The 24,039-nt window shown below is 40.6% G+C and overlaps 1 protein-coding gene across 1 annotated transcript in view; it reads left to right on the top strand.

Annotated features, from left to right (window-relative positions):
* LY75 (lymphocyte antigen 75) overlaps window positions 1-24,039 on the top strand; it is a 114,848-nt gene that overhangs the window by 30,738 nt on the left and 60,071 nt on the right. Inside the window, exons 8-13 of the mRNA XM_075529667.1 lie at window positions 1,221-1,378; window positions 3,496-3,606; window positions 4,138-4,226; window positions 4,375-4,544; window positions 11,190-11,389; window positions 14,038-14,180. Of these exons, the coding sequence (XP_075385782.1) occupies window positions 1,221-1,378; window positions 3,496-3,606; window positions 4,138-4,226; window positions 4,375-4,544; window positions 11,190-11,389; window positions 14,038-14,180 (871 nt within the window). The remainder of the gene's footprint in view (window positions 1-1,220; window positions 1,379-3,495; window positions 3,607-4,137; window positions 4,227-4,374; window positions 4,545-11,189; window positions 11,390-14,037; window positions 14,181-24,039) is intronic.

Raw genomic sequence — 24,039 nt, forward strand, 5'->3', positions numbered from 1 at the left:
CGTGGCTTAGAGCACTTGAAATGTAGCGCATGCAAGTAGGAATGTAATGTCTACTTATTTCATTCACCCTTCAAGTTAATAAGTGCTTTAGCATTAAGTTGATTCCAGACTCCCAGGGACCCTCTATAGCAGTGGTTCTCCACCTGCCTATTGCCGCGACCCTTTCATACAGTTCCTCATGTGGTGGTGACCCCCCAACCATAAAATTATTTTCGTTGCTACTTCATCACTGTCATTTTGCTACTGTTATGAATCATCATGTTAATATCTGATAGGCAGGATGTATTTTCATTGTTACAAATTAACATAATTAAGGCATAGTGATTAATCACAAAAACAACATGTAATTATATATTGTAAAGTATTTATTTCTAATGACAAATAAATGAAATTTCGTCTAGAAGCATGGGTAAGTCTTCACGCCGGGTACTCATATGTGGACATATCTGCATGTGGACAGACCCGCCTGGAGATGGAGAGAGGCGTTGTCTCGGTTCCTAAGACCATCAGAAATATGTGTTTTCCGATGGTCTTAGGTGACCCCTGTGAAGGGTCGTTTAACCCCCAAACGGGTCACGACCCACAGGTTAAGAACCGCTGCTCTATAGGGTTTCTGAGACTAAATCTCTATAGGAGCAGACAGCCTCCTCCCATGGAACAGTGATGGGTTGGAACTGTTAATCTGTGGTTGGCAGCTGAACATGGTAACCAGGGGCAACCAAGACTTCTATGATAGCAGGTTATAACCGTTGAGTGAGTCCTTGTTATTCTCTGCCAAGGACTGTGGACGAGGGGACTTCAAAAAGTTCATGGAAAGATGAACTGAAAAGGTAAAGGAATTTTCCATGGACTTTTTGAAGCCCTCTCATAATTGCTTATTTGGGAAGGCAGTATTCTTAATCTAGTTGCAATGTAGATGGCATGTGTTAAATTTCATGAAATTTTCATAAAGCAAAGTTTATTTAAGTGAGATGTCAGTCACCTATAGTTGATATCCCTGTCTACCTTACCTGTATCAGGGACCTGTGAACCCCTCCATGCCCAGCCTGCCAGCCTCCTCAACATCTTACCCAGAGTTCAGTCTGCTGTCAAGATCTTTCAAACCTCCTATCAGAAAGGCCCCTATCAGAAAATCCCCTATCAGACTGTAAAAAGTCGTAATTATGTACATTTTGAAGTATGTAATTGAGTAAAACCAAACAAATAATTTCTTTTTTAAGATGCCAAAGAAGAAATATGGACAGGTCTTAAGAACATAAACATACCAACTTTATTTCAGTGGTCAGATGGTACTGAAGTTACTCTAACATATTGGGATGAGAATGAGCCAAATGTTCCCTACAATAAGACTCCCAATTGTGTTTGCTATTTAGGAAAGGTAAGCAACTGTCTGTAGTTTATTTCTATCTTTATTGCCACACTTATATGCAGAATACTACTGAGAATACTTTGATTGGGGTATTGATATATAAGCTAGGAAATATAGTAATAAGTGACAGATTGTCTTTCTTAGAGCTACCGGAAAACCAAGCAATTATAACATAACCAATTCACCTCCTGTGTGGGAACATCTGCTTTGGCCTTAATAAAAGAGCCCCCCAATCCCTTTATAACGCATATTCCACTCATAGAACCACCATCACCCTGACTGATCTGATCATCTGCTTTCTCCCACACCCAGTTCCTCTACACACCCTTCTGCCATCAGTAGGTTATTTATCCTACAGCCACAGTTTAAACTGAAAAAAATCCTTTCTTCTGAGTTCATGTTCTTATAAAATTCTATATCTATTTTGCTTTAAGATATTAAAAAGTTACATTAAAATTAAGTCTAACATTGTCACAGTTCAGCTTAGCCTTGTAGAATGCCTAAACATTTATGGCCTATATTATAATTAAGGGCATTTGAACAGAAAGGACATATGCTCCTCATAGTTTTATTTGTGTCACATGCCTGTGGACCCCTAATTGTTTCGGAGGTTGCCCGTGTCCTGCAAACTTCTAGAAAGACTTACAGCGGGAGCAGTAAATGATATGCCTATGTAGACCTGTCTCAGTATTGAAGATGCTTTTAGAAGGATGTCACTCTATTTTAAAAGATTCCCAAGATGCTTTTAGATGAGTACCAAAGAGGAAATTGAGATCTTGTGGGTATGCGAGGAATGTATGACTTCCTACAAAGCAGACAGAGACTAAAGCAGCCTTCCGTTTGGATTATGCCTCCGTATGCAGCCACGTGTCCTCACAGCCGCAGCAATAAGCGGTATTATGGTAAATGGAGAAAAGATTGAAATTGCAAGAATTCCATTTTTCCTGGATCCACAATCAATGCCCATATAAGCAGTCAAAAAAAATCGGATGACATATTGCAAATCCACTGCAAAAAATCTCTTTCAAGTGCTAACTAGCCAAGATATCACTTTGAAGATGAAGGTTCGCCTGACTGGGGCTGTGGGATTTTCACTTGTTCACATGCATGCAAAAACTGGCAATTAATAGGGAAAACCAACAAAGAATGGACACATTTGAATTATGGTGTTGGCAAAGAAGATGGAAGGCACCATGGACTGCCAGAAGGGACAAATCTGTCTTGGAAGAAGGACAGTCAGCGTGCTTCGTGGAAGCAAAGATGGCGAGACTTTGTCGTATCTACTTTGGACATGTTAGTAGGAGGGCAGTCTCTGAAGAAGGGCACCATGCTTGGTAGAGTGAGGGTCAGTGTCAAAGAAGAGCTTCAATCAAATGGGTTGACGCAGTGGCTGCTGCACTGGCCTCAGGCTCAGCAAGGATTGCGAGGGTGGGGCCCGGCTGGACGGTGTTTTGTACTCTTGTTGCTAACGGTTAGAAAACACCCAGCAGCACCTAATAACAGACAGCAGGCACTGATCTTGATCACATTTGACGTAATACAAATTTAATTGAAAAAACCAGAGTGACTTAGTTAAGTAAAAGTACTGTTGAGTGGTATACTTGAGAGGATTTTAAGTTCAAACTGGGGTAGAGTTGGAAAACCCTTTGATTCTAGAATGCTTAGGAGCTATTCTAACTGACATCACTACATGAAAAAAAAACTGAGAGAAGGAGATTGGGTACCACATCCGATATTTGAGCCTGTGGAAAAGCTCTGAGCAAGTCACGTAGATAAACTCAAGGATGCTGGCCACTGTGGGTGGATTACATTCCCCTCTCTTCAGCTTCTGCACTATCATTTGATAGTCTTGCTATAATTCTTATAAGAAAATGAGACTCTTTCCCACTAGGACCTTGAAGCAATGCTGAGGTAACTCCATGAGACTGACTGTGACCGGCCTATTGGGTACCATTTTTTAGGCATATGTTCTCAGATTTACTCATTCGCTTATAATCATTCTTTCACAAATCAGTGTTTTGGGAAAAGAAGCTGCCTTGATTTAAAATATCTCACAGTTCACTTCTCAATATATATGAAATAGCTTATTTTGTAAGCAAACTTTCCCCCACCCCTGTTTTTCAAAGCTAGGTCAGTGGAAAGTCCAATCATGCGACAAGAAACTGAAATATGTATGTAAAAAAGAGGGAGAAAAAGTCAGTGATCCAGGCTCTGATACGATGTGTCCTCCAAATGAGGTATGTTAACGGCTCTGTGTAAATTTTCCCAAACATTATTGCGCTTTCTCATTTAGGGGTGAGAGTTGAAACTTAAGAAATTGAGACTCAAAAGATCAAAGGAATTAACAGCTTCTGTTCATTTACATTAGAGCAAATGAAGGATCAGTGAATCACAGCATCCAGTAGTTCTTGTGTGAGAACAAAAGGAATGCTAAGAAAAAGAGCTATTTGTATATTTCTATAAAAATGTGTAGGATTACTATCCAAAATACTGATATATTTATTTTCTCCACTTAATTTTAGCATTCCTGCTCAAAAAGAATTCAACTGTTATTATGGTCTCAAGATGAGTCAAGTGAATTGAGCTGCAATTTCTGACAGGCAGAGTCTCATAGTGTAGTAGAGGTTGTTTATGAAATTGTACCCCACCCTCCTTACATATGCAAATGCCCCAGCCAGGTGTCCAGCCTCCTCAAGTTGTAAGATGTGATCAGTGTCGCAGAACCATGGTTTGGAAAGCAATGTGACCCTATTTCTCTCCTGGCTTAGGGCTGGAAGAGGCACGGACAGACCTGCTACAAGATTTACAAGGAGAAAGTCCCTTTCGGAACCAACTGCAATCTGACTATCACTAGCAGGTGTGCCCATCAGCAAACTGTTGTGGTGAACTTTGAACTCTGTCTACCTTTGAAAAACAGCCTTCTTCCTAAGGAAAATGTACACCTTCAACTTATACATGAATTTCATCGCAGTAAAGCAATTGCTAATTTAACTCTCCTTTTGCAGATTTGAGCAAGAATACCTGAATGACATGATTAAAAAGTCGGATAAGTTTCTGAACCAGTACTTCTGGACTGGCCTGAGAGATGTGGATTCGAGTGGAGAGTACAGTTGGGCAAGTGTAGGCGGAATGAAGCGAGCTGTAACTTTTTCCAACTGGAATTTTCTTGAGCCAGGTAAGATAAATACCTCCGTGTTTAAAATTGTAAAATATGGAGATGGGCGAAATGCAACACCTTTCTCAATTATATGCTCCAGTTAAGTTTGAAATATGAGGAAACTTATGATCTTCAGAGCCAGAGTCTAACTATGGAACCATCAATCGAAGCAGTGGCTTCCCTGTCAAACCCCTGGGGCTGGCCCAGTAAAAGCAGTTAGACAGTTCAGTTCTCAGAAACACCAGCTAAAGCGTCATTCGAGGTTTCTTATGTTCGCTTGTTTGTTTGCTTTTCTGTGTAAATATAAAACAGAATGTAGAAGTCTCATGGTTTAGCTGTTAGTATTTTTATCTCTCTGCTTTTAACTTCTTTCTCCAAATAGAATGTGTTTATTTCCATTATTTTCCCTGGCTAAGAAGTAAGCAGGGAGTACATCCTAGTATTACTGGTCCCCGGTTAGGAAGAGATCGTTCTCAAGTGTGTCTTTCAGTCGAATTTGTAGGGAAGTTGCAATAAATTCACAGAGTTTTTATTTAACCTGACTTGCGTACAAGAGAGAGTCCTGGTGGGGTAGTGGTTACACATTGACTTGCTACCTGCAAGGCCGGCAGTTGGAAGCCCCAGGCCCTCCAAGGAAGAAAGATGGGGCTTTCTACTCCTGTGAAAAGTTACAGTCTCAGAAACCCACAGGGGCAGTTCTGCCCTGCCCTTTAAGGTCATCATAAATAGGAATAAACTAGATGGCAGTGAGTTTTTGTGTTTTCTGAGTGCAAGAAAAGTCTTCAAATCTTTACAGGGAGTTAGAAGCTACACACATGGGCTGCAAGTGAAGGTGGCAGAGATGAAAATTATGTTGTGAATACACACTGGTTCCATTGTTTAAAAGTGAGGGCAAATTTAAATAACATTAAAGGGTAATTATGAGTTGGGTGGTGCTTTAGGATAAACTTTGGACTGCTAGCAGCAAGGTTAAAAGGTCAAACCCACCATGGGAGAAAGACAAGATTTATGTCCTCCAAGAGGAAAGTGAAAGGAAATAGAGGAAAGAACTAGGAGGCAAAGGATATTTGTAGAGGTCTAAATACAGGCATATACATCTGAAAGTATATTTATAAATAATGATAGGGAAATAAATCTATGTACATACATTTATATGTTAAGTATTAAGGTAGCAGATGGATGTTGGGCCTCTACTACTCAAATATTCCCTCAATGCAAGAACACTTTGTCCTAATAGCCCAACATTCTGTGATATTCACCTTCCCAACAATCACTGAAGACAAAGTGGGTGCATAAGCAAATGTGAAGAAAGCTGATGGTGCCCGGCTATCAAAAGATATAGTATCTGGGGTCTTAAGGGCCTGAAGATAAACAAGTGGCGATCTAGCTCAGAAGCAACAAAGCCCACAGGGAAGAAGGACACTAGTCTGTGTGATCATGAGATTTCGATAGGCTTCAAAGACCCAGAACAAATAAAGCATATCAATGTGAAGGAAGGGAGTGCAGAGTGTAGACCCAAAGCCCATCTGTAGGCAACTGGACATCCCCTTACAGAAGAATCACAAGGAAGAGATGAGCCAGTCAGGATGCACTATAACACCGATGAAATATTCAACTTTTCTCTAGTTCTTTAATACTTTCTCCCGCCCATCAGGACCCAGTTCTACCTTAGAAATCTGGCTAGTCCAGAACATGTACACTGGTAGAGATAAGCCAGGAACTGTTTGAATTCATTCTGAAAATTGGCTAATCTTTTTTCCAACCAACAGAAAGTATTGACTATAATTAACTGTAGATTCTTAGAACACATGAGATTTACTTGACAAAGGTCACTTAGTCACTGAATTAATAGATTCTAGCTCTCCTAACTTCAAATACAGTGCTTTTAAAAAGATCTGACTTTTTATAAGACAGTCGTTAGAAAGCATCCCACGTTCCTCACCTTTTTTCCAGCTTTTGTAAAGTGATCCTGAAGACAACTACTTTCCTAACACAGACATTGTATTTAATCAAGCACAATATTTGAAATAGGGACTTCCCCACATATTAGTGACCTGTGGCCACCACGGTAAATGTGAGTGTGTTGACAATACAACAGATGTGGCCATCTCTGGACCACCTGTATTGTTGTTATTAGTATTATTATTGTGAGACTTTAACTCTATGTTTCCTTGTTTAAACAATTTTTCCACAGGGGGAAAAAAACCACTTTTATTTTTATATTAGTTCAATCCCTGCAAAACAATTACTAATTATACTCTTCTGTATATATGCACAAAAAGACATGAACACCATCCATCTTCTTATTTATAGAAGAGGTTGGAGAATACAGACATTGATCCTTGTTAAATCACTGTAAATTAGAAATATTCTATGTAAAATAGAGAAGGTTTGAAAAATAGACACCCCAGTATTTTACTCAGAATAAATGTCACATTCTCCTGAGCCTCAGTGGTGAAGATCTGCTCAGAAAGTGGCTGCAGTGGTGATTCCCTCCATTCCATAGCAAGGAAGTCCGTGATCAAGCTCTCTTTACCATTTTGTCTTCTAGCTTCCTCCAGCTTAATCTACCATGGTTAAGCCATGGGAAGGAGACAGAACAGGGAAACAATAGCACTCCCGGTCAGGTGGTACAGCGCCATCTTTCCAGTTCCTTGGTCTTTCTAGCCTCAGACGAGAGCCACGAGATCACATGGCGCCTCTGTCTAGTGAGGTAGCATTTGTCTATGATATTTTCAATGTAAATGACTCTTCTTGTCTTCTACTCATGTCAGGCAGTGTGGTGTAATGGAAACGGAGCATAGCTTTTTCCTTTGTGTGTTTGCTGTTGTTGTTTTTAGCCTTCCCCTTCGCCCAAGTTAATACATGTCCCTGATGGATATGCTTCAGGCTGCTCGCTGAAAGCCTGGTGATTTAAATCCACCAGTCCCTCTACTGTCTGCTCCCCTTAAGACTTACAAAGCCTTGGGAACTCTACGTAGGTCCCTGTGAGTCAGAACCAACTCAGTGACAGTGAGTTTGGTTTTTTGGTACCTCTAGGTAGTAATTTCCCCTCCTTTCCCCTTCCGTCATGAATACTTTTATTAGTGTGAAAACCTTCTGAGGTAGTTTATTGTGCCAGCCTGGCCGATAAACACAAGTGGTATTAATTGAAGGGCGGAGAGATAAATGGCTCGGTGAGCCTCACCTTTCTTGTCTCTCACTCTTTGATCATCGAACCAGTGTGGGGCTCCCTTTAAGGCCACACGATTGGAATGTACATCTCTGTTGCTGGGGACTGATGGTTGGTGACCTGGCTGATGGTTGGTGACCTGCCTTGCTGCTTGCTTCCTGTGCTGATATAGCCTAGCTCTCTCTACAGAGGACTGCTGGCAACCCTCAAGACTTAAAGGACTGCCAGTGTCTCACAACTCTCTCACAGGAGTGAGTTGCACTGAGCCATTTGTACTGCTTTATAATTTAACAGTTCATTTCTTGTACTATCTATCTATCTTGTATTATCTATCAGTCTGGTTTTGTCTCTCTAGAGAACCTTGTCTAACACACCTTCCTTAGCTTTATATAATCATGGTCTCAACTCATATTTGTCTGTTTGTGATTGACTTACCTTTCTTGGCACAATGTCCTCATGTTCATGCCTGTTGTGTTTTGAAGTTTCATCATTATTCATTCGTGTAGGGTAGAATTCCGTGGTGTTTACTTACCATATAGCTTGTTTAATCACTCTTCTACTGATGCAATGAACATGGGTGTACAGCTATCTGTTCATGTATTGGTTCTCATTGCTCTCAGATATATACCAAGTATTGGGATTATTTGATCATATAGTACTTCTATTTTCAACTTTTTAATAAAGCACCCTACTGTTACTCACCGTGATTGCGCCATTTCACAGCCCCACCAGAAAGATAGGATTGTAGTTTCTCCATAACCTTCCCAGCATTTGTTGTTTTCAGTTTTAAAATACATTAATTAAAATATTTTCTATTAATCCCGATGTGGGATATTATCTCATTGTTGTTTATATGTGTATCTCTCTAATGGCTACAGTGCCCCGTTACACTGTCTGGTAAGTGATGGATGGACTACTAACCATAAGGTTGGTGATTCAAACTCACCAGCAGCTCCAAAGGAGAAAGATGAGGCGGTCTGTTCCTGTTAGAGTTGCAGCCTCAGAGACTCCTCAAGGGTTGCTGTGAAGCAGAAAGGGCGTGCTGAGAAGTGGTGGGGATGACTAAGGAAATGGTTGTGTCAGGATTGTGTCCTTTCCCCGTATTTATCCAATCCAAGAAGCTGGACTAGATGTATTTGGAGGGAACAAAGACGCATTTAAAACCTGCAATGTTCGGATGACACAGTGTTGCTTGCTAAAAGCAAGAAGAAGACTGAGGCACGGCACTTGCTAATAGATTACACTTCAATGTAAACAAAAGAATTATCCTCACAGTTGTCCAATAAATAACGACATGAAACATGGAGACAATACTGAAATTGTCTCCGACTTCCTTTTATTTGAATCCACAATCAATGCTCGTGTAAGCAGTAGTCAAGAAATTAAAGGACCTACTGCATTACGCAAATCTGCTGCATACGACCTCTTTAAAATATAAAAGAGAGAGGGCAGACAGCGCATGGAGGACTGAGCGCTACTCGATGAAAGCCATGGTGTTTTCCACCGCCTCCCATACCTTCGAAAGCTGGACAGTGAGTCAGACACTGGAAAATAACTGCTGTGTTGGAATTATGGTATTGGAAAAGAATGCTGAATGTACCAAGGCCTGCCAGTAGAACAAACAACTCCTTTGCTGGAGAAACTACAGCCAGAATGTTCCTTTGAATAAACATGGTGAGACTTTGTCTAGCCTGCTTTGGACGTGTTGTCAGAAAGGAGCAGTTTCTGGAAAAGGACACCGCGCATGGTAAGCCAGAGGGTCAGCACGGTAGACCTTCAGTGAGATGGAGTGACAGCGTGGCTGCCCCACTGGGCTCAGACCACGATTGTGAGGTCGCCCGAGACCTGCGGTGCTTCCTTCCGTTGTTCTCAGGGTCGCTGGGATTCCAGACCAGCTCAATGGCCCCGACCAGCAACGACTCCTGATTGTGAACATTTCTCCCTCCCTCTGCTGGCGGCCTGCATGTCTGCCTGGGTTCATGCCCAATGCCATTTCTAAAATTGGATGATTTGTCTTTTTCTTGGAGAGCATTGAAATTTTCTGTAGACTTTTAGATGAGTCCCTTGTCTGATATGTCACTGCCCCAAAGTTCTCCCAATCTATGTGTTCTCTTTTTACACTTTTCTCAGAATCTGCAGATGCACGTAAGTGTCTAATTTCTGGCAAGTCCCAGTCATCTCGCCGGGCTTCTGCTGTTGGTGTGGTCTCAGTGCTGTTTGATAGTGTGCTTATGCCGTGTGTTGGGACCGTACATGCGTTCCAATTGTTCCAATTGATAATTTTTATACTTCTAGGTTTTACATTTAGGCTCTTAATCCACCTTGAGTTTGTTTTATATCCTGGTGTGAGATTTGGGTCCCGTTTCCTTTTCCTGCAAATGACTATCCAGTTTTTCCAGCACCATCTAATGATTTCTGGCACTTTGTAAAGAGTCAGCCAGCCATCAGTGAATGGATTTACTTCTCGATTCTGAATTTTGTTCTTTTGGTCTGTGTCTGTCGGTCATTGTACCGGGCCTGGGCTGTTTTGTTTGCCTTGGCACCTTATTAGCTTTTGAGATCAGGGCATGGGGGGCCTCCTGCTTTGTTTTTTCCTTTAGTAGTCTTGCTGGAGGGCAGCCTTTGGCCAGCCTATCTGGATCAAATCTTGACTCCACCCAACTTTCCCTTGGGGACAAGTCATTTAATCGTCCTAAGGAAAATGGGGCTGATAACATACTGCCTTTCAAAGTGATAGTAAATAATGAGGTTATGCTTTGGCATACAAGAAACAAATGTAGGTTACTATGTAGTATCTTCTACCTCTATTGAACCAGAGCTTACTTTGAATTTGAATCTGGGCAAGTTGTATTTTGAGATTTACAATTTGAGATACCTAGACCCTCCTGAGCAGCGTAGAGATTTAAGGTGCAGCTCTGGAAGCAAACCCCAAACCTAAGCTGCTGCTGTGAAGCCTATTCCAAATCCTAGCAGCCCTAATGGGGAGGGCAACACTGTCCACCAGAGGGCTGCCAAGGCTGCAGCGTTCACTGGAGCAGACCGCCACATCTTTCTTCCATGGAAGCTGCCACCAGACTTTAAATCCTGGCTGAACCATTTATTAGCAGGCTAACCATGTGCTTTTTACTGTGCCTCGGTTAATGACCGTGGAATCTACTTGATAGGTTTGTTGTGAGGATTGATCAATTTAATCTTCTTGCAGTAGTAACTGGCAAGTAGTAAGCTCTTACTTTAATACTGTATACACTCGAGTATAAGACGACCCGAATATCAGCCGAAGCACTAATTTTGCCACAAAAACTGCATAAAATATGTGTTGAAAAACTCGCCTTAAGCACAAGTATATATGGTATATTGAATTGCACATTTCTTTCCACCAGTTTCTTTTCTATTCTCTCTCCCCACTGTGACTCAGAGTGGAGCCACTGGGTAATATTTAGCCTTGCATAGATAGCTGTCATTTTAAGTGAAATTCTCCACTGCCGTTTCAGCTTCTCTAGGTGGGTGCGCGGCTATGTCAACAGGAAAGTCACTTGGAAAGTGGGAGGTGAAAGACTGCAGGAACTTCCGAGCACTTTCCATTTGCAAGAAAGTAAACGGACCCCCGGAGCAGAAGGAAGACACCCCTAAGCCTACTGACGCCTGTCCGGATGGATGGCATAGTTTCCCCTCTGGTCTTTCTTGCTATAAGGTAAAATATCATTCTTGTTCAGTCCTTGCATGACGTTGTCTTGCCACAACCCTAGTCTGTGTCCTTCTACGGATTGATGCTCTTCCCCATAGAAGCATGCAACCAGACAAAGGCATCCTGGGAGCACAGAGCACCTGCAGGCATCGTGCCTTGCTGCATAAGGAGCCTCTGGTGTCAGCCTGCTCGTCACCGTATGCTCTGTGTGTTCCACGGGCTTCATTAGGCTGCCATGGTTAAGGAAGCAGTCATGTCTTTCTTCCACAGAGCCACTGAGAAGGTCTGAATTTTTGGTTAGGGTCAAGTACTTCACACGGCACTAGCAAGACTCCTTAGTTGACTTAGACAATATTGTTTATCCTGGGAGGTTGGGCAGCTTGCATGATATGCGGGCACTAGATAGATGATTCTCTTTTTCCTCTAATTCTTCTTCTCTGATTCTCTAATTGTCATCACCTTTGACAGTGTAAAAGGAAAAGAAAAACAAAAACTCCTTTATTATCTGAAAAGAAAAACAAATACTCCTTTATTATCTAAGTGGACCAAGGAGTCTTGCTAGTGCCAGTGGTGAAGTACTTGACTGCTAACCTGTGGGGGGAGGTCAGATGGCTACAGGCATCCTCCCTGAAGGCAATCGCTGGCTGACTGCTGTCTCACCCCACCACAGGGGTGGGCCTGCTCCCTGCTGCTAGGGACAATGGACTATTTCCTCCCTGAAGCTTGCAACCATTAGCTTGGTTCCTGTAGGTGGGGTTTACACCCTACTGCTAATTGTTCCTATGGTGATCCAGAGAATAGATCAAACCAGCTCAGTGACATCCAAAGCTAAACTGCCATCCTAAATCTAGGATCTGCCCATCTTGTCACATGTATACCCCCAATCCCTCCTCTTCCTATTGCGTGTATGTCCCTAGACCACCCCCTCTCATTACTGTATTACCTATAGCACAGACCCTTCCTGTGACTTAAGTCTTTACCTGTAATTAGTGGGCATGCATGCCCCCAAGGTATATATAGCCTGGGTTAGCAGTAGAGATCTCTCTAACTTGCTCTCCCTGGCCTCCCCTGTTTCCCTTTCCCCTTGTCCTCCTTCCCTTCCCCCCCTCTCCACTGGACCACCAAGCGGGACTGAGATGAGCATGCTACCATGAAATGTATCTGACTCCACTGTTTGATTCTCTCTTCTTCTGTCACTCATGCTCTCAATGACTTTTATACCATATATATATATGGGAAGATGTGACTTTTTGGTTAGTGTGGTATGAGTTGGGGAGAGCCAGCCCCCTACCACTAATGACAGGTTCAATAAGCACAATTGTATGATAAATATATTGAACCCGTAATTAGAAAGACCTGACTGCTCCCTTAACTATGACAGCCTTGAAAAACATGGTGGGGGAGGGAGGGGGTGCAATTATACTCTGGGGCCTGGCGTTGTGGGTGGAGTCGGAAACAACGGCCATCTGTTCTACAAGCAAACAGTAACATCCCAAAGCTCACACTCACTGCCATCGAGTTCATTCTGACGCTTAGTGACACTGTCAGACAGGATAGAACTGCCCCCGTGGGTTTCTGAAACTGCAACTCTTGACAGGAGCAGAAAGCCTCATATTTGTCCCACAGAGTGGCTGGTGGTTTCAAACTGCTGACCTTTCAGTTAACAACCCAACATATAACCACTATGACACCAAAACAGCAACTCTATAATACTTATGCTCACATTTCTAATTCTTGGGGTCATCTAGGGAGTGACTGCTCTAGCTCAGCTTCTGTGGGACTAGCCTCAGGTTCTGTGGGACTAGCAGGCTGGGCGCCAGGCTGCAGGCTGGGGCCTGACGCCCTTCATCTGGGGCAAGATGAAAGTCTTCTTGTAGTGAGCCACAGCCTCAGAAGAGATGCTCAACCACATTAGCGGGTTCCAGCGATCGATCTGCTCCTCTCTTCCCATCTCTTAATACCACAGTGATCATAGTAAGTCCCCTGGACAGTCCCCGAGTCCGAGTCCAGCCCAACAAGAGGCCAGGGCAAGAACATATGATTACCTTTCAGGGAAGGGGAGAATCTCGACCGATAGTTCAATCTACTTTGTGTCGTCTTCTCCTCCTCCTTCTAAGTGTCCTCTTCTTCCTTTATAACATGGAGATATGATTCTTTTTCCAAAACTAGTCATCATCACAAACTCAAGAAACAGTCTTTCATGGCCAACTGTACCTTGCCATCGGCATTTGTGTGCCAATGTAGACTATCCGTTGGCTCCTCAGAAGATAGCCTTGCATTTATGCAGGTCTTCCTCTTTTATATTATACTGTTTTAAATTATACCGTTGGCATGTTCTTTGTAGAAATCTGCTACCAGAGCATCTAGCTAGCCCCTTCATTGCCCTACCCACTGGCTCACTTCATTGATCCAGAGCCTAGGAATTCAGGGGCTCTGTGGTGTCTGTGGGAACAGGTTACTACTCTGAGTGAGAGAATACCTCAATTCTTGGCCCTGATGCTAGCTGCTAGTCCACACAGCACTGTATCACAGTAAATGTGTGTTATCCTTCCCTTGCGTTAGACTGATGAGGATCCATTTGAGTATACTTGACATCGAAACTGTAAATTGTTTGTGAGTAGACCAGAAACATATTAACACTGTGTCTTGTGAAGTTGTTTCACATAGAAAGAATTGTGAGAAAAAGGACATGGGAAGAAGCTGAAAGATTCTGCCAAGCGCTTGGAGCACATCTTCCTAGCTTCGGTCACACAAATGACATCAAGGAATTCCTTCACATTCTAACGGACCAGATCAGGTAATGATTGTAGAAGGAGAACTTCTGTGCTGAAGCCCAGGTCCTCAAAGTGTTTTAGAAGACCTAGCAGCTCTTCAATGTGGAACACCCTTGATGTACAAGACGCGATGAGGGAGGAAAAGGAGTATGACTGGTCCCCACCCTTTGAGAAATAAACCCCAATTAGACAATCAGAAAAGTCTGACAATGTTCTAGAATTCCAAAATGAGATCCCATATGAAATTAGGATGTACTGGTGTGTTTATCCCAAACACGGCCCTTTCCTGCTTCTGTGGCCCCACCTGTGACAGTGATGAATTGATTTGCCACCAGTAAGGATTTTGTGAGAACTTTCCTTTGTTTTCTCTGTTCTGTAATTAGCAGCATGGCCATGAATCCTTTGGATATCATATGGCCTCGTGCGGATTTTCTCCCTCATCTAGATGTCTTTGTCCTTATGAAGACTTAATACAGGGATCTCTCTCTCTCTCTCTCTCTCTCTCTCTCTCTCTCTCTCTCTCTCTCTTTCTTTCTCTCTCTATCTGAATTGGGACATCCTTGTATGCCAGAGAAAAGAGTTCAGTTGATTTTGAATCAATAAGAAAAATTTCATATATATAATTTTGTGAGAATTATGATTTAGATATGTAATTTAGCAAACAAAAAGTAGAATAGATTGAGAACCATAGGTAGATGCGATGGGAAAATTAGCACAACTCCTCTGATGGAAAGTGACATAGGGAATGTAGCAGTACGGATGGGAACATACAGAAATGTAAGAGATGTTCCAGAAACAGCCTGAATGTGCCACTGTGATTTGAATAGCAGAGTGACAGTATTCCTGGTGGTTTTCCTTGTGTCCTTCTCTGAGGATGGTGTGCAGAGATATGGACCAGGCAAAGGAGAAACTTCCTTCAGATCTTGGGGGATAATCATGGGTATGAGGTGCTTCCACTTCATGGGTTCATTTTTATTTATTTGTACTGCTCTTAACTGAAAAAAGAACTAAATTTAGAGGTAAAAAATTTAGAGGCTACCCAGGAAAATTGAGGAAAATAAACCAACAGTTGGCTACAGTCTGCTAGATTCTTCTACAACATTCAACTCAACCCAAAGCTTCAAAGAAAAACAGTAACGAATAGTAACAAATAGACAAAATAGGTTACCAAACAACAAAAAAAGACAAATCCTGCTCGACATCTTCTCCAGGACATTCAATGTAAGAAGGCATTTAAGAACTGACATCTAAAAACTTTTAGGTAAAAAAAAAACTGCCAACAATGTAGTAATTTTATTTCCCAGTTACATTTCTTTTCATTTAGGATGGTAGCAGTTGATGTATGATCCCTTCTTAAAGAAAATATTTTCAAAGGTATATTCCAGCTGAGAAATAAAAAGAATCACAAAAGAATTAGAAGGAAGGACATCTAATACAAAAATATGGATCCCAGGATAAGTAATTATAATAGATATTATAAAAATAGAATGTAGCTATCTTATCTTGAAGGAGAAGCATAATTTAATCTTTCAATAAAATAGGTGTTTAACTATTTATAAGCAAAATCATTACTTTATAAATAAATGAAATCAGATATAATGATTCTGATAAGTGAGAGTATAATAAATTCCTCCTTTTATATGAGAATCACATTTAGAAACAATTTACATACATTTGAAGAGAATGCACCATAGAATTCAAGAGTGCCACTTACTGAATATGTAATGCATTTTTAAAAAGCATCCAACATAGAAAACATAACAAATATATTTGACACAATGAATGGATATATGGATTGTGATAAGAGGTGTATTAACCTCCAATAAAATGGTTTTAAAAACAAATAAAAACACAACAAAATTAAAGTAGCAAAGGAAGGAATCAAGCATAAAGAAAAAGGAAGAAATAACAAATTTCTCTATTATCAGTTACATTAAGTCTAATACTTTAAATTTGATTTAATAATAAAATCCAACCTATTTGGTAAATATGTAGTTTATTGAGTATGATGTTGTTTTCTGAGTAGAAAGGGCCACAGAATGTTTCAAAATCGAGAAACTTCCCCCAAATCCATACCTTAGCATCTCTTTAACAAGACACCACTGGCAGCATTTCCACACAGCAGTGATAAAGTAGTGCAAGCAGCGATGACTTATCGCTCCTCATGTGGGAGAGTCCCTGGTCAGTCCCTCCTTGACCTACGTTACTTGTTCTGGCTACGTGCTTGTTCATGTAACATTTTCATTAATAATCATTAACATAAAACAGCAACTAGCGTGGTTAAAACTACAAGATGGGTAAAAATCCATTGTGTAAGTATGAGCCACAATCAAAAATAAGATGACCTAGCTCCCACCACAGCGTCCATAACAAAGTATCATTGAAGTAAAAATGTATAAAACGGAAGAGAAATCTATTTGTTATTGATTAAAAGTACATCCTACAATGTACCATGACAGTTAAGAACTTAAACTCAAGAATCAAAATATATAAAGGAAAAACACAAATTATATTCTATTAAGTAAAAATACTGAGATTTTTATAGGCCTGTGTTGATCACTGACTAATGAAACTAACTAAAAAGCTAGAAAATTTGTAACAAAGCTTGATTTTTTTTTTAAAGGTTGATTTGTTTTCCAGTTATTTTATTGGGGCCTCGTACTGCTCTTATCACAATCCATACACACATCCATTGTGTCAAGCACATTTGTACATTTGTTGCCATCATCGTTTTCAAAGCATTTTCTTTGTACTTGAGCTCTTGGTATTAGCTCCACATTTTTCCCCTCCCTCCCCCATGAACCCTTGACAATTTATAAATTATTATTATTATTTCATGTCTTGCACTCTCTGGTGTCTCCCTTTACCTCTTGTCTGTTGTCCATTCCTCTGGGAAGGGATTATAGTAGGTCATTGTGATTGGTTCCTGCTTTCTCCCTGCACCTTCCCCTTCCCCTTCCCCTTCCCCTTCCCCTTCCCCTCCTGGTCAACAGAGGTAGATTTAAGAGCTAATCTGTCTATTGATTACAACAGTGATAGATTCCTTCTTTTCATGCTCCTCGTCTGGACCACTTAGTGATATTAATTTGATTTGGCCAAAAAGAAAAGTTCAGATGCCCCCAAACAGAAATTACATTGGTCATATAAGAAGTGAAATAGAATCCTATCCACCTGTAAGTGAAATACTATTTTGACAATTAAATCAAAGCCCTGGGAGATAGTAACAGCATTCTCTCTGAAGTATATAAAACATACCCAAAGTTATACTTGGAGGTACAGTAATAGCTTACAGGGATTCAACCATAAAAACACAGAAGTCCTTGCCAGCCTGGTCCTGCAAAGAAAGGTGACGAGAAGAAGGGCCATTCTGCTGGCCAGAGAGCACACCATCATCATCATCCACATGTGCTTCCCTGGCATGGACTTCAGGAAGCGTGTCCTCGGGCTCTCAAGGAGATTTAAAAGTATACCACAAAGGAGATGGGGATACCAGATGTTCGAATCAACCCCAGGGTCGGCAAAGCCATTTGGGACGAAGAATCAGAAAGATCCCATACTGTGCCCATTTGCAGTTGTCCAGGAAATGTAACGAGGATGAAGATTCACCAAACTAGCTCTATACATTGGTTACCTACATTCCTGTCACCACTTTCAAAAGCCTGATTATCTAATCAGGTTATAAATATGTCAAGATATAAAATAAGCCTTCAAGTGAAAGTGAGGATAAATATCAAAATGATACCAAGGTGACAATAAGAGATAATTGAGATAAAAGTGAAAAATAATGAATTTGTAAGTAAAAAAAGGTAAAATTGACATAAATACAAGAGCTAGATCTCTGCACATAAAACAATGAATCAGAAAATCAGCATCATGAAGAAAATAAAAGAGATGCTTAAAAGGAAGTTGGATAAGTGATTATGAAACCAATCTGATAGAAAAAAATCTAATTGGTGAAAGTACTATGTGCATTTATTTGCTGATATGCATTTAATTATTTAAATACATAACTTCTAGCGATATATAAATTCATGTATAATTGATTGTATAAGTAGAAATCCAATAATCCAGTAACCTTGAAAGATTTTGTACAGTTTGACAAAGAATATCTTCCAAGAAAGAGATGAAGCTAGAGGCATCTGTATTCGATTGTCTTCATTTTTTTTTACATTTTGTCTTCAAATTTTTAAGACGATATTATTATCATATATTTCAGTAGTCTCATTACATGAAAACAGATAGCTATAAGCTTTTCAGAGAAGGAAGCAAAAAGCAGGATTACAGGCCAACTCCAAGACCAGAAATGAAAAAGTAAATATTAGTAAACAATATACTTACAAATACCAACATAGTGCTTATTAAGTACCTGGTAATGTCCCAAGGAGCCCTGAGGTATCTTGTCAGAGCAGTTGACCAGTCTGATTGAAGAAAGACCAACTCCTGGCAACCGTGCTAACCTCTAGCCCACGCCCAAGCAGAACCTGCCTGGCCACAGTAAATGTGCATCGTGCTGTACTTTCATTGCAGTGGTAAGAATCGTGCCAAGGCCCACAGATTTGATTCCAGCTGACTTCAAAACTGTGATTTGTTTAGGATTACAGCAGCAATAAGTACTCAATTTTGTTAAGGGGTCTCACATACAAAGAATTATGAGAAAGAGAAACTGGCTTTCTTGACACGGAGTTCCACGCTTTGATGTCAGCGATACGTATTTCAGGTTCTCGCTTTCAGCAAGAAAGAGTGTGTGTCATCTGCATAGCACAGGTTAATGAACTTCCAACACCCACAGTGCAGCTCGGGCTTCTTCCTGCGATACAACTGATTCTTGATCACATGTTACTTCTTGAAATGGTTGAATCTCAACTTAATTGGTACTGAAATGTATCTTATCAAATTCAACATTCATTCCCAACTTACCATATAAATATGTATTTAATTAATATATAAATTCTTAGTAAATGAAGAAGAAAAGAGAGTTCAAACCAATAGCCAAAATCTACCTTTATGAAGCATCAAATGAACCTCCTTGAGATCAAGAAAAGATAAAGATGTTTATTTTCAAAAACTCTGCCATTGAGTCAATTCTGACTAATAATGAACTTACAGGTAGGTATAACTGCCCCTTTGAGTTTCCAAGACTTTAAATCTTTTTTAAAAAAATTTTATTAAAATTTTATTTTTTTTAATTTTATTTAATTGCCCAATTATGTTTGATCTAACCAGCTCTGCTTTATTGCCTCTCCCCCCCACCCTACCCCCTAGGAACCCTTTATATCTTACACCATCCAATGTCTCCATTACCTACAATTCTGTTGTTCATTTTCCTCAAGTGGAGCTATATATATAATATATATGAATTATATAATATATATGATTAGTTATACATATATAATATATCTAATTAGTCAACATTGCTATCAGTTCCTCTTCCCCAACCACCACCACCACCACTCTTCCCATACCCTCAGGGAATCACTACTCCTATCACTATTTCTGCAAGTTTTATCTATCTTGGATTTCATACATCAAATGACCTTAATTATACAAATGAGCATACACAGGTCCCACAAGATTAATGAGGTGACCATTAATAACTAAGACCATAATAGTAAGGGGAGGAAATATTAAAGAACAAGACGATATTGATGTGTTTCATCAGTGCTATACTGCACCCTGGATATGTCATCCCTTCCATGTGACCCTTCTGTGAGGGACTGTCCAATTGTCTTATAGGTGGGTTTTGGGTCTCCACTTTGTCTACACTCCGTGTCAATCTGATTGCTTGTTTTTGAACTTCTGATATCCATTCCCTTCGAGACCTCATGATCACACAGGCTGGTGTACTTCTTCCATGGGAGCTTTGTTGCATCCTTGCTAGATGGCTGCTTGTTTAACTCCAAGTCTTTAAGACCATAATGCTATGTCTTTGAGTATCCAGGCACCATCAGCTTTCTTCAGCACATTTGCTTATGCACCCATTTGGTCTTCAGAGATAGTGTCTGGAAGGTGAGTCTCATACAATGTCACATTATTAAAACAAAACACTCTTGTACCTACTTAAGACTTAAGTCCACCTGCTTCCTTGTTGTTTTCACACACACATATATATATACATATATAAATGAATACACCTATATATTTACATATCTATATATACTTCTATTTTTTCCTTCTTTCCTCTTTTTTTCTTTCTTTCCTCCTGCCCCACTATCATGTTTACCCACAGTTCACCTTTCAGTAATTCCTCTCAGATGCAATTCGACTAAAACAATGAGAAAGCTACACCCTCCTCACCATCAATTTTAGAACCCTTACTATTCCCCTGTCCCCATCAGTATTGGCTCACTGCTCACTCCCCCCATCTCCTTCCCTCCTGTGCCCCCTCAGAACCGTTGGTTCCATCACTGTCTCCTTGTGATTGCCTATCCTGACTGTAGATAAACACACACACACACACACACACACACACACACACAGGAAAGACCATATAAATCGTCCCAAGTCTGGCAATGATCCTGACCCAGTAGATAAATATCTCTCTATTAAATAGCAAGGACATGTTATAATCCATCAATACAGTCCCTTTTTCTTTCAGGGTTCCATTATCTTGGGACCTACTTACCTAACAACACAAACCCTTTTAATCTCCAGCATTCGTGTCCAAAAGGTATGCATCTTAAAAGTCCCCATTGCTATTCCTGCAGTTAGGAATGGAGTGGTCTAGAGTAACCACCCCTGGCCCCATTACACCTTTAGACTTTCAGTGTGGCCCCAACCAGTTCAGATGAGGTGCCAAGTGCTGGCCCCCTCCCCCACCGAGTCAGAAGTTAAAATCGGGATTCCTCGGGACTGGGAGGCTTCCCTCCCATTACTGGTCTGTTGCACTCCCCCTCTTGGTTTGCCTCCATGTGGGTGGGTCACACTGGCCGCTCTCCCCAAACTCTTCCTGGCTGTCCTCTGTAGTGCTGTCATCTAGGGAGAGGACGTCAAGTCTTGAGGTGAAGCTGGCCCTGCAGTCCTCTCTGGGAATGAACTGCTCTGAGCAGGAACATCACCCTCAAGGATTGGCACTCTGGAATGAGGTCTACTCTTGCTCTCCCTTTCCTGTGAAGACATAAACAACACCCTCTCCTTGGGTAGATTAGTGCCCTGGTGCCCCATTGCTGTCATTTTTCTTCCCCGACCCCTCAGTTGGCCTGTTTGTTTGTTTGTTTGTTTGTTTGTTTTGGCATGATGTTTAAGTCATTGGGGTTTGGTCTGGCTCCTGCCAGAGTTTATGGTCCTCAACCCAGGAAGTGTGTGTTGTGTACATTTTCTCTTATGTCCTTTGAAATGATCTTAGTGGACTCATTGTACTTCACTTTCGTGCTTGACTAACCACTCAGCAAAATATCCTCCAACTCTTTCCATGAGATGAGGTGTTTCATCATTTCATTGCTTTTTCTTAGGGATGCATCATATTCTATTATGTGTATATACCAGAGTTTTTTAATCCATTGGTCTATTGATCGAAATTTAGGCTGTTTCCAATTCTTTGCAATTGTGAACTGCACAGTGATGAACATTGGAGAGCAGATGTCTGGTCGTGGTCTGTCTTATTTCTTCTGGGCATATGCCCAGTAGTGGAATTGCTGGGTTGTAAGGTAACTCGATTTCCATCTGCTTTAGGTATTGCCAAATCACTTTCCCCAGTGACTGTACACATCTACAAGATCACCAGCAGTGAATAAGAATTCCTAACTCACTACCATCACCCCCCGCCAACATTGTTGCTTTTTTTTTTTAATTGGGCTATCTTTGTGGGTGTTAGGTGGTACCTCATAGTTGTTTTAATTTGCAGTTCCTGGCTAATGATAGAGAACATTTTCTCATATGTTATTGGCCATTCGGGCTTTCTCCTTTGTGAATCTTCTGTTCAAGTCTTTTGCCCACCTCCTGAGTGGGCTATTCATTTTTTCCTTGTAAGTTTGCAAGAGTCTGTAGATTTTAGTAATAAGTCCTTTGTCTGATATGTCATTGCTAAATATCTTTTCCCAGTCTGTGGGCTCTCTTATTACTGTCTTGATAATGTCTTTCAATGTTCACAAGTGTTTTATCTTTAGTATGTCCCACTTTAGTATCATTGGGTAGGAGCCCCTGTGGTGTAGTGAGTGCACATTGGGCTGTAATCTGCAGGGTCAGCAGTTCAAACCCACCAGCAGCTCTGCAGGAGAAACACCGGTCTTTCTACCTCTGTAAACAGTCGCAGTCTTAGAAATGCTACAGGGTTGCTATGAGTCAGCATTGAGTTTGCATTACAGAGAGTTTGGTTTTGGTTATTATTGTTGGAGCCCTGCTTGTGTTTTTGGATAAGTGTTCAACTGTTAACCACAAGGTCATTGGTTCAACCTACCAACTGTTTGACATGAGAAATATTTGGGCTGTCTGCGCCTATAAAAATTTTTAAACTCAAAAACTTATATAGATAGTGTTGCTATAAGTTGAAATAAAACAGATGACTGACTGTTTTAGGTTACTATTGATCTTTGTTTAAAATCTATCCCTTGATCATTAAGATTTGTTTTAAGAGATATGATAATGTGTGAATGTTTATAATGTTTAGATGAGGAAAAGGTAGGTTACCAAAAAAAAGTAAAAATACATTTAAATATTAAATAACCTACAAAACTACATGTGAAACAAGTCATATTGGTTATCACAAAGAGGTAAGATTTTGAGTGATTTTTAAAATGATTTTCTTGAAAACTACATTTTCAAGATTCACTTTAATATATCTACTGTTTCATTATATACCTAAATTCATCATATACCTAAAGTTTCATTATAGCGTATTGACAGCCTGATGTGAACTATAATGTGTGGTCTGTAAATAATCATTTATTAAGCACCTATTTCCCAAAGGTAGCTATTTAGGAAAGGTTTCGTTGCAGGCTGCCCTAAACCAGGTTGGACACACTAAATCTTAGGTCTTTTTTTGAGAGGCATGTGTGTTAGCTACTCCCATACAACCTTGGTTATAAGGACTTCAGAACTCGGACCAGCCCTCCCATATAGATACACATTTATTGACCAAGTGTTCTTCCAGGCAGGCACACAGCCTTTCCTCCGACTTGTTTTTAAGGTTGACAATGTCCCATCAGTCTTTGCTTCTAGATGTTCTTTAAAAATTTTTAAAAATCATTTTATTGGGGCTCATACAACTCTTATCATAATCCATATATATATCCATTGTGTCAAGCACATTTGTACATTTGTTGCCATCATCATTTTCAAAACATTTTCTTTCTACTTGAACCCTTGGGATCAGCTCCTCATTTTTCCCCTCCCTCCCTCCCTCATGAACCCTTGATAATTTATAAATTATTGTTATTATTTCATGTCTTACACTGACCGGTCTCCCTTCACCCACTTTTCTGTTGTCCATTCTCCTGGGAGGGGGTTACATGTAGATCATTGTGATCTGTTCCCTTCTAGAGTTCTAGCCACTATCTTACATGAAATATTCTCTTCCATGCTGATGTGACACCTGGCAGCACTGTTTTCCCATTACACTGGGCATCAGGCAGTCACAGTCACTTGACTTGATGACCTAGGGCGTTTAGGGATCAAGCCCTGCACCAGATACACCAGGATACATACTACTGGCCTCACAATATTCGAATACCTTTCGTCAAGGATGAAAGTATTTCTAATCACCACAGCTGGCATAATTTAAATGTCATCAGTTACAGCCCATTTCTAACATCATGCTGTCAAGCTTCTAATCTTCCTGAAACAAACTCATTTCTGACATTCATGCTGATAAGAGTCAAACCCGAAGGAGTGGCTGGGTAGCTGCATCTTTTGGATATACTGCTGATCTTCCTTGAAGTGAATTTCAAG

Source organism: Tenrec ecaudatus, chromosome 13 (genome assembly GCF_050624435.1).
Source record: "Tenrec ecaudatus isolate mTenEca1 chromosome 13, mTenEca1.hap1, whole genome shotgun sequence".
Lineage (NCBI taxonomy): Eukaryota > Metazoa > Chordata > Mammalia > Afrosoricida > Tenrecidae > Tenrec > Tenrec ecaudatus.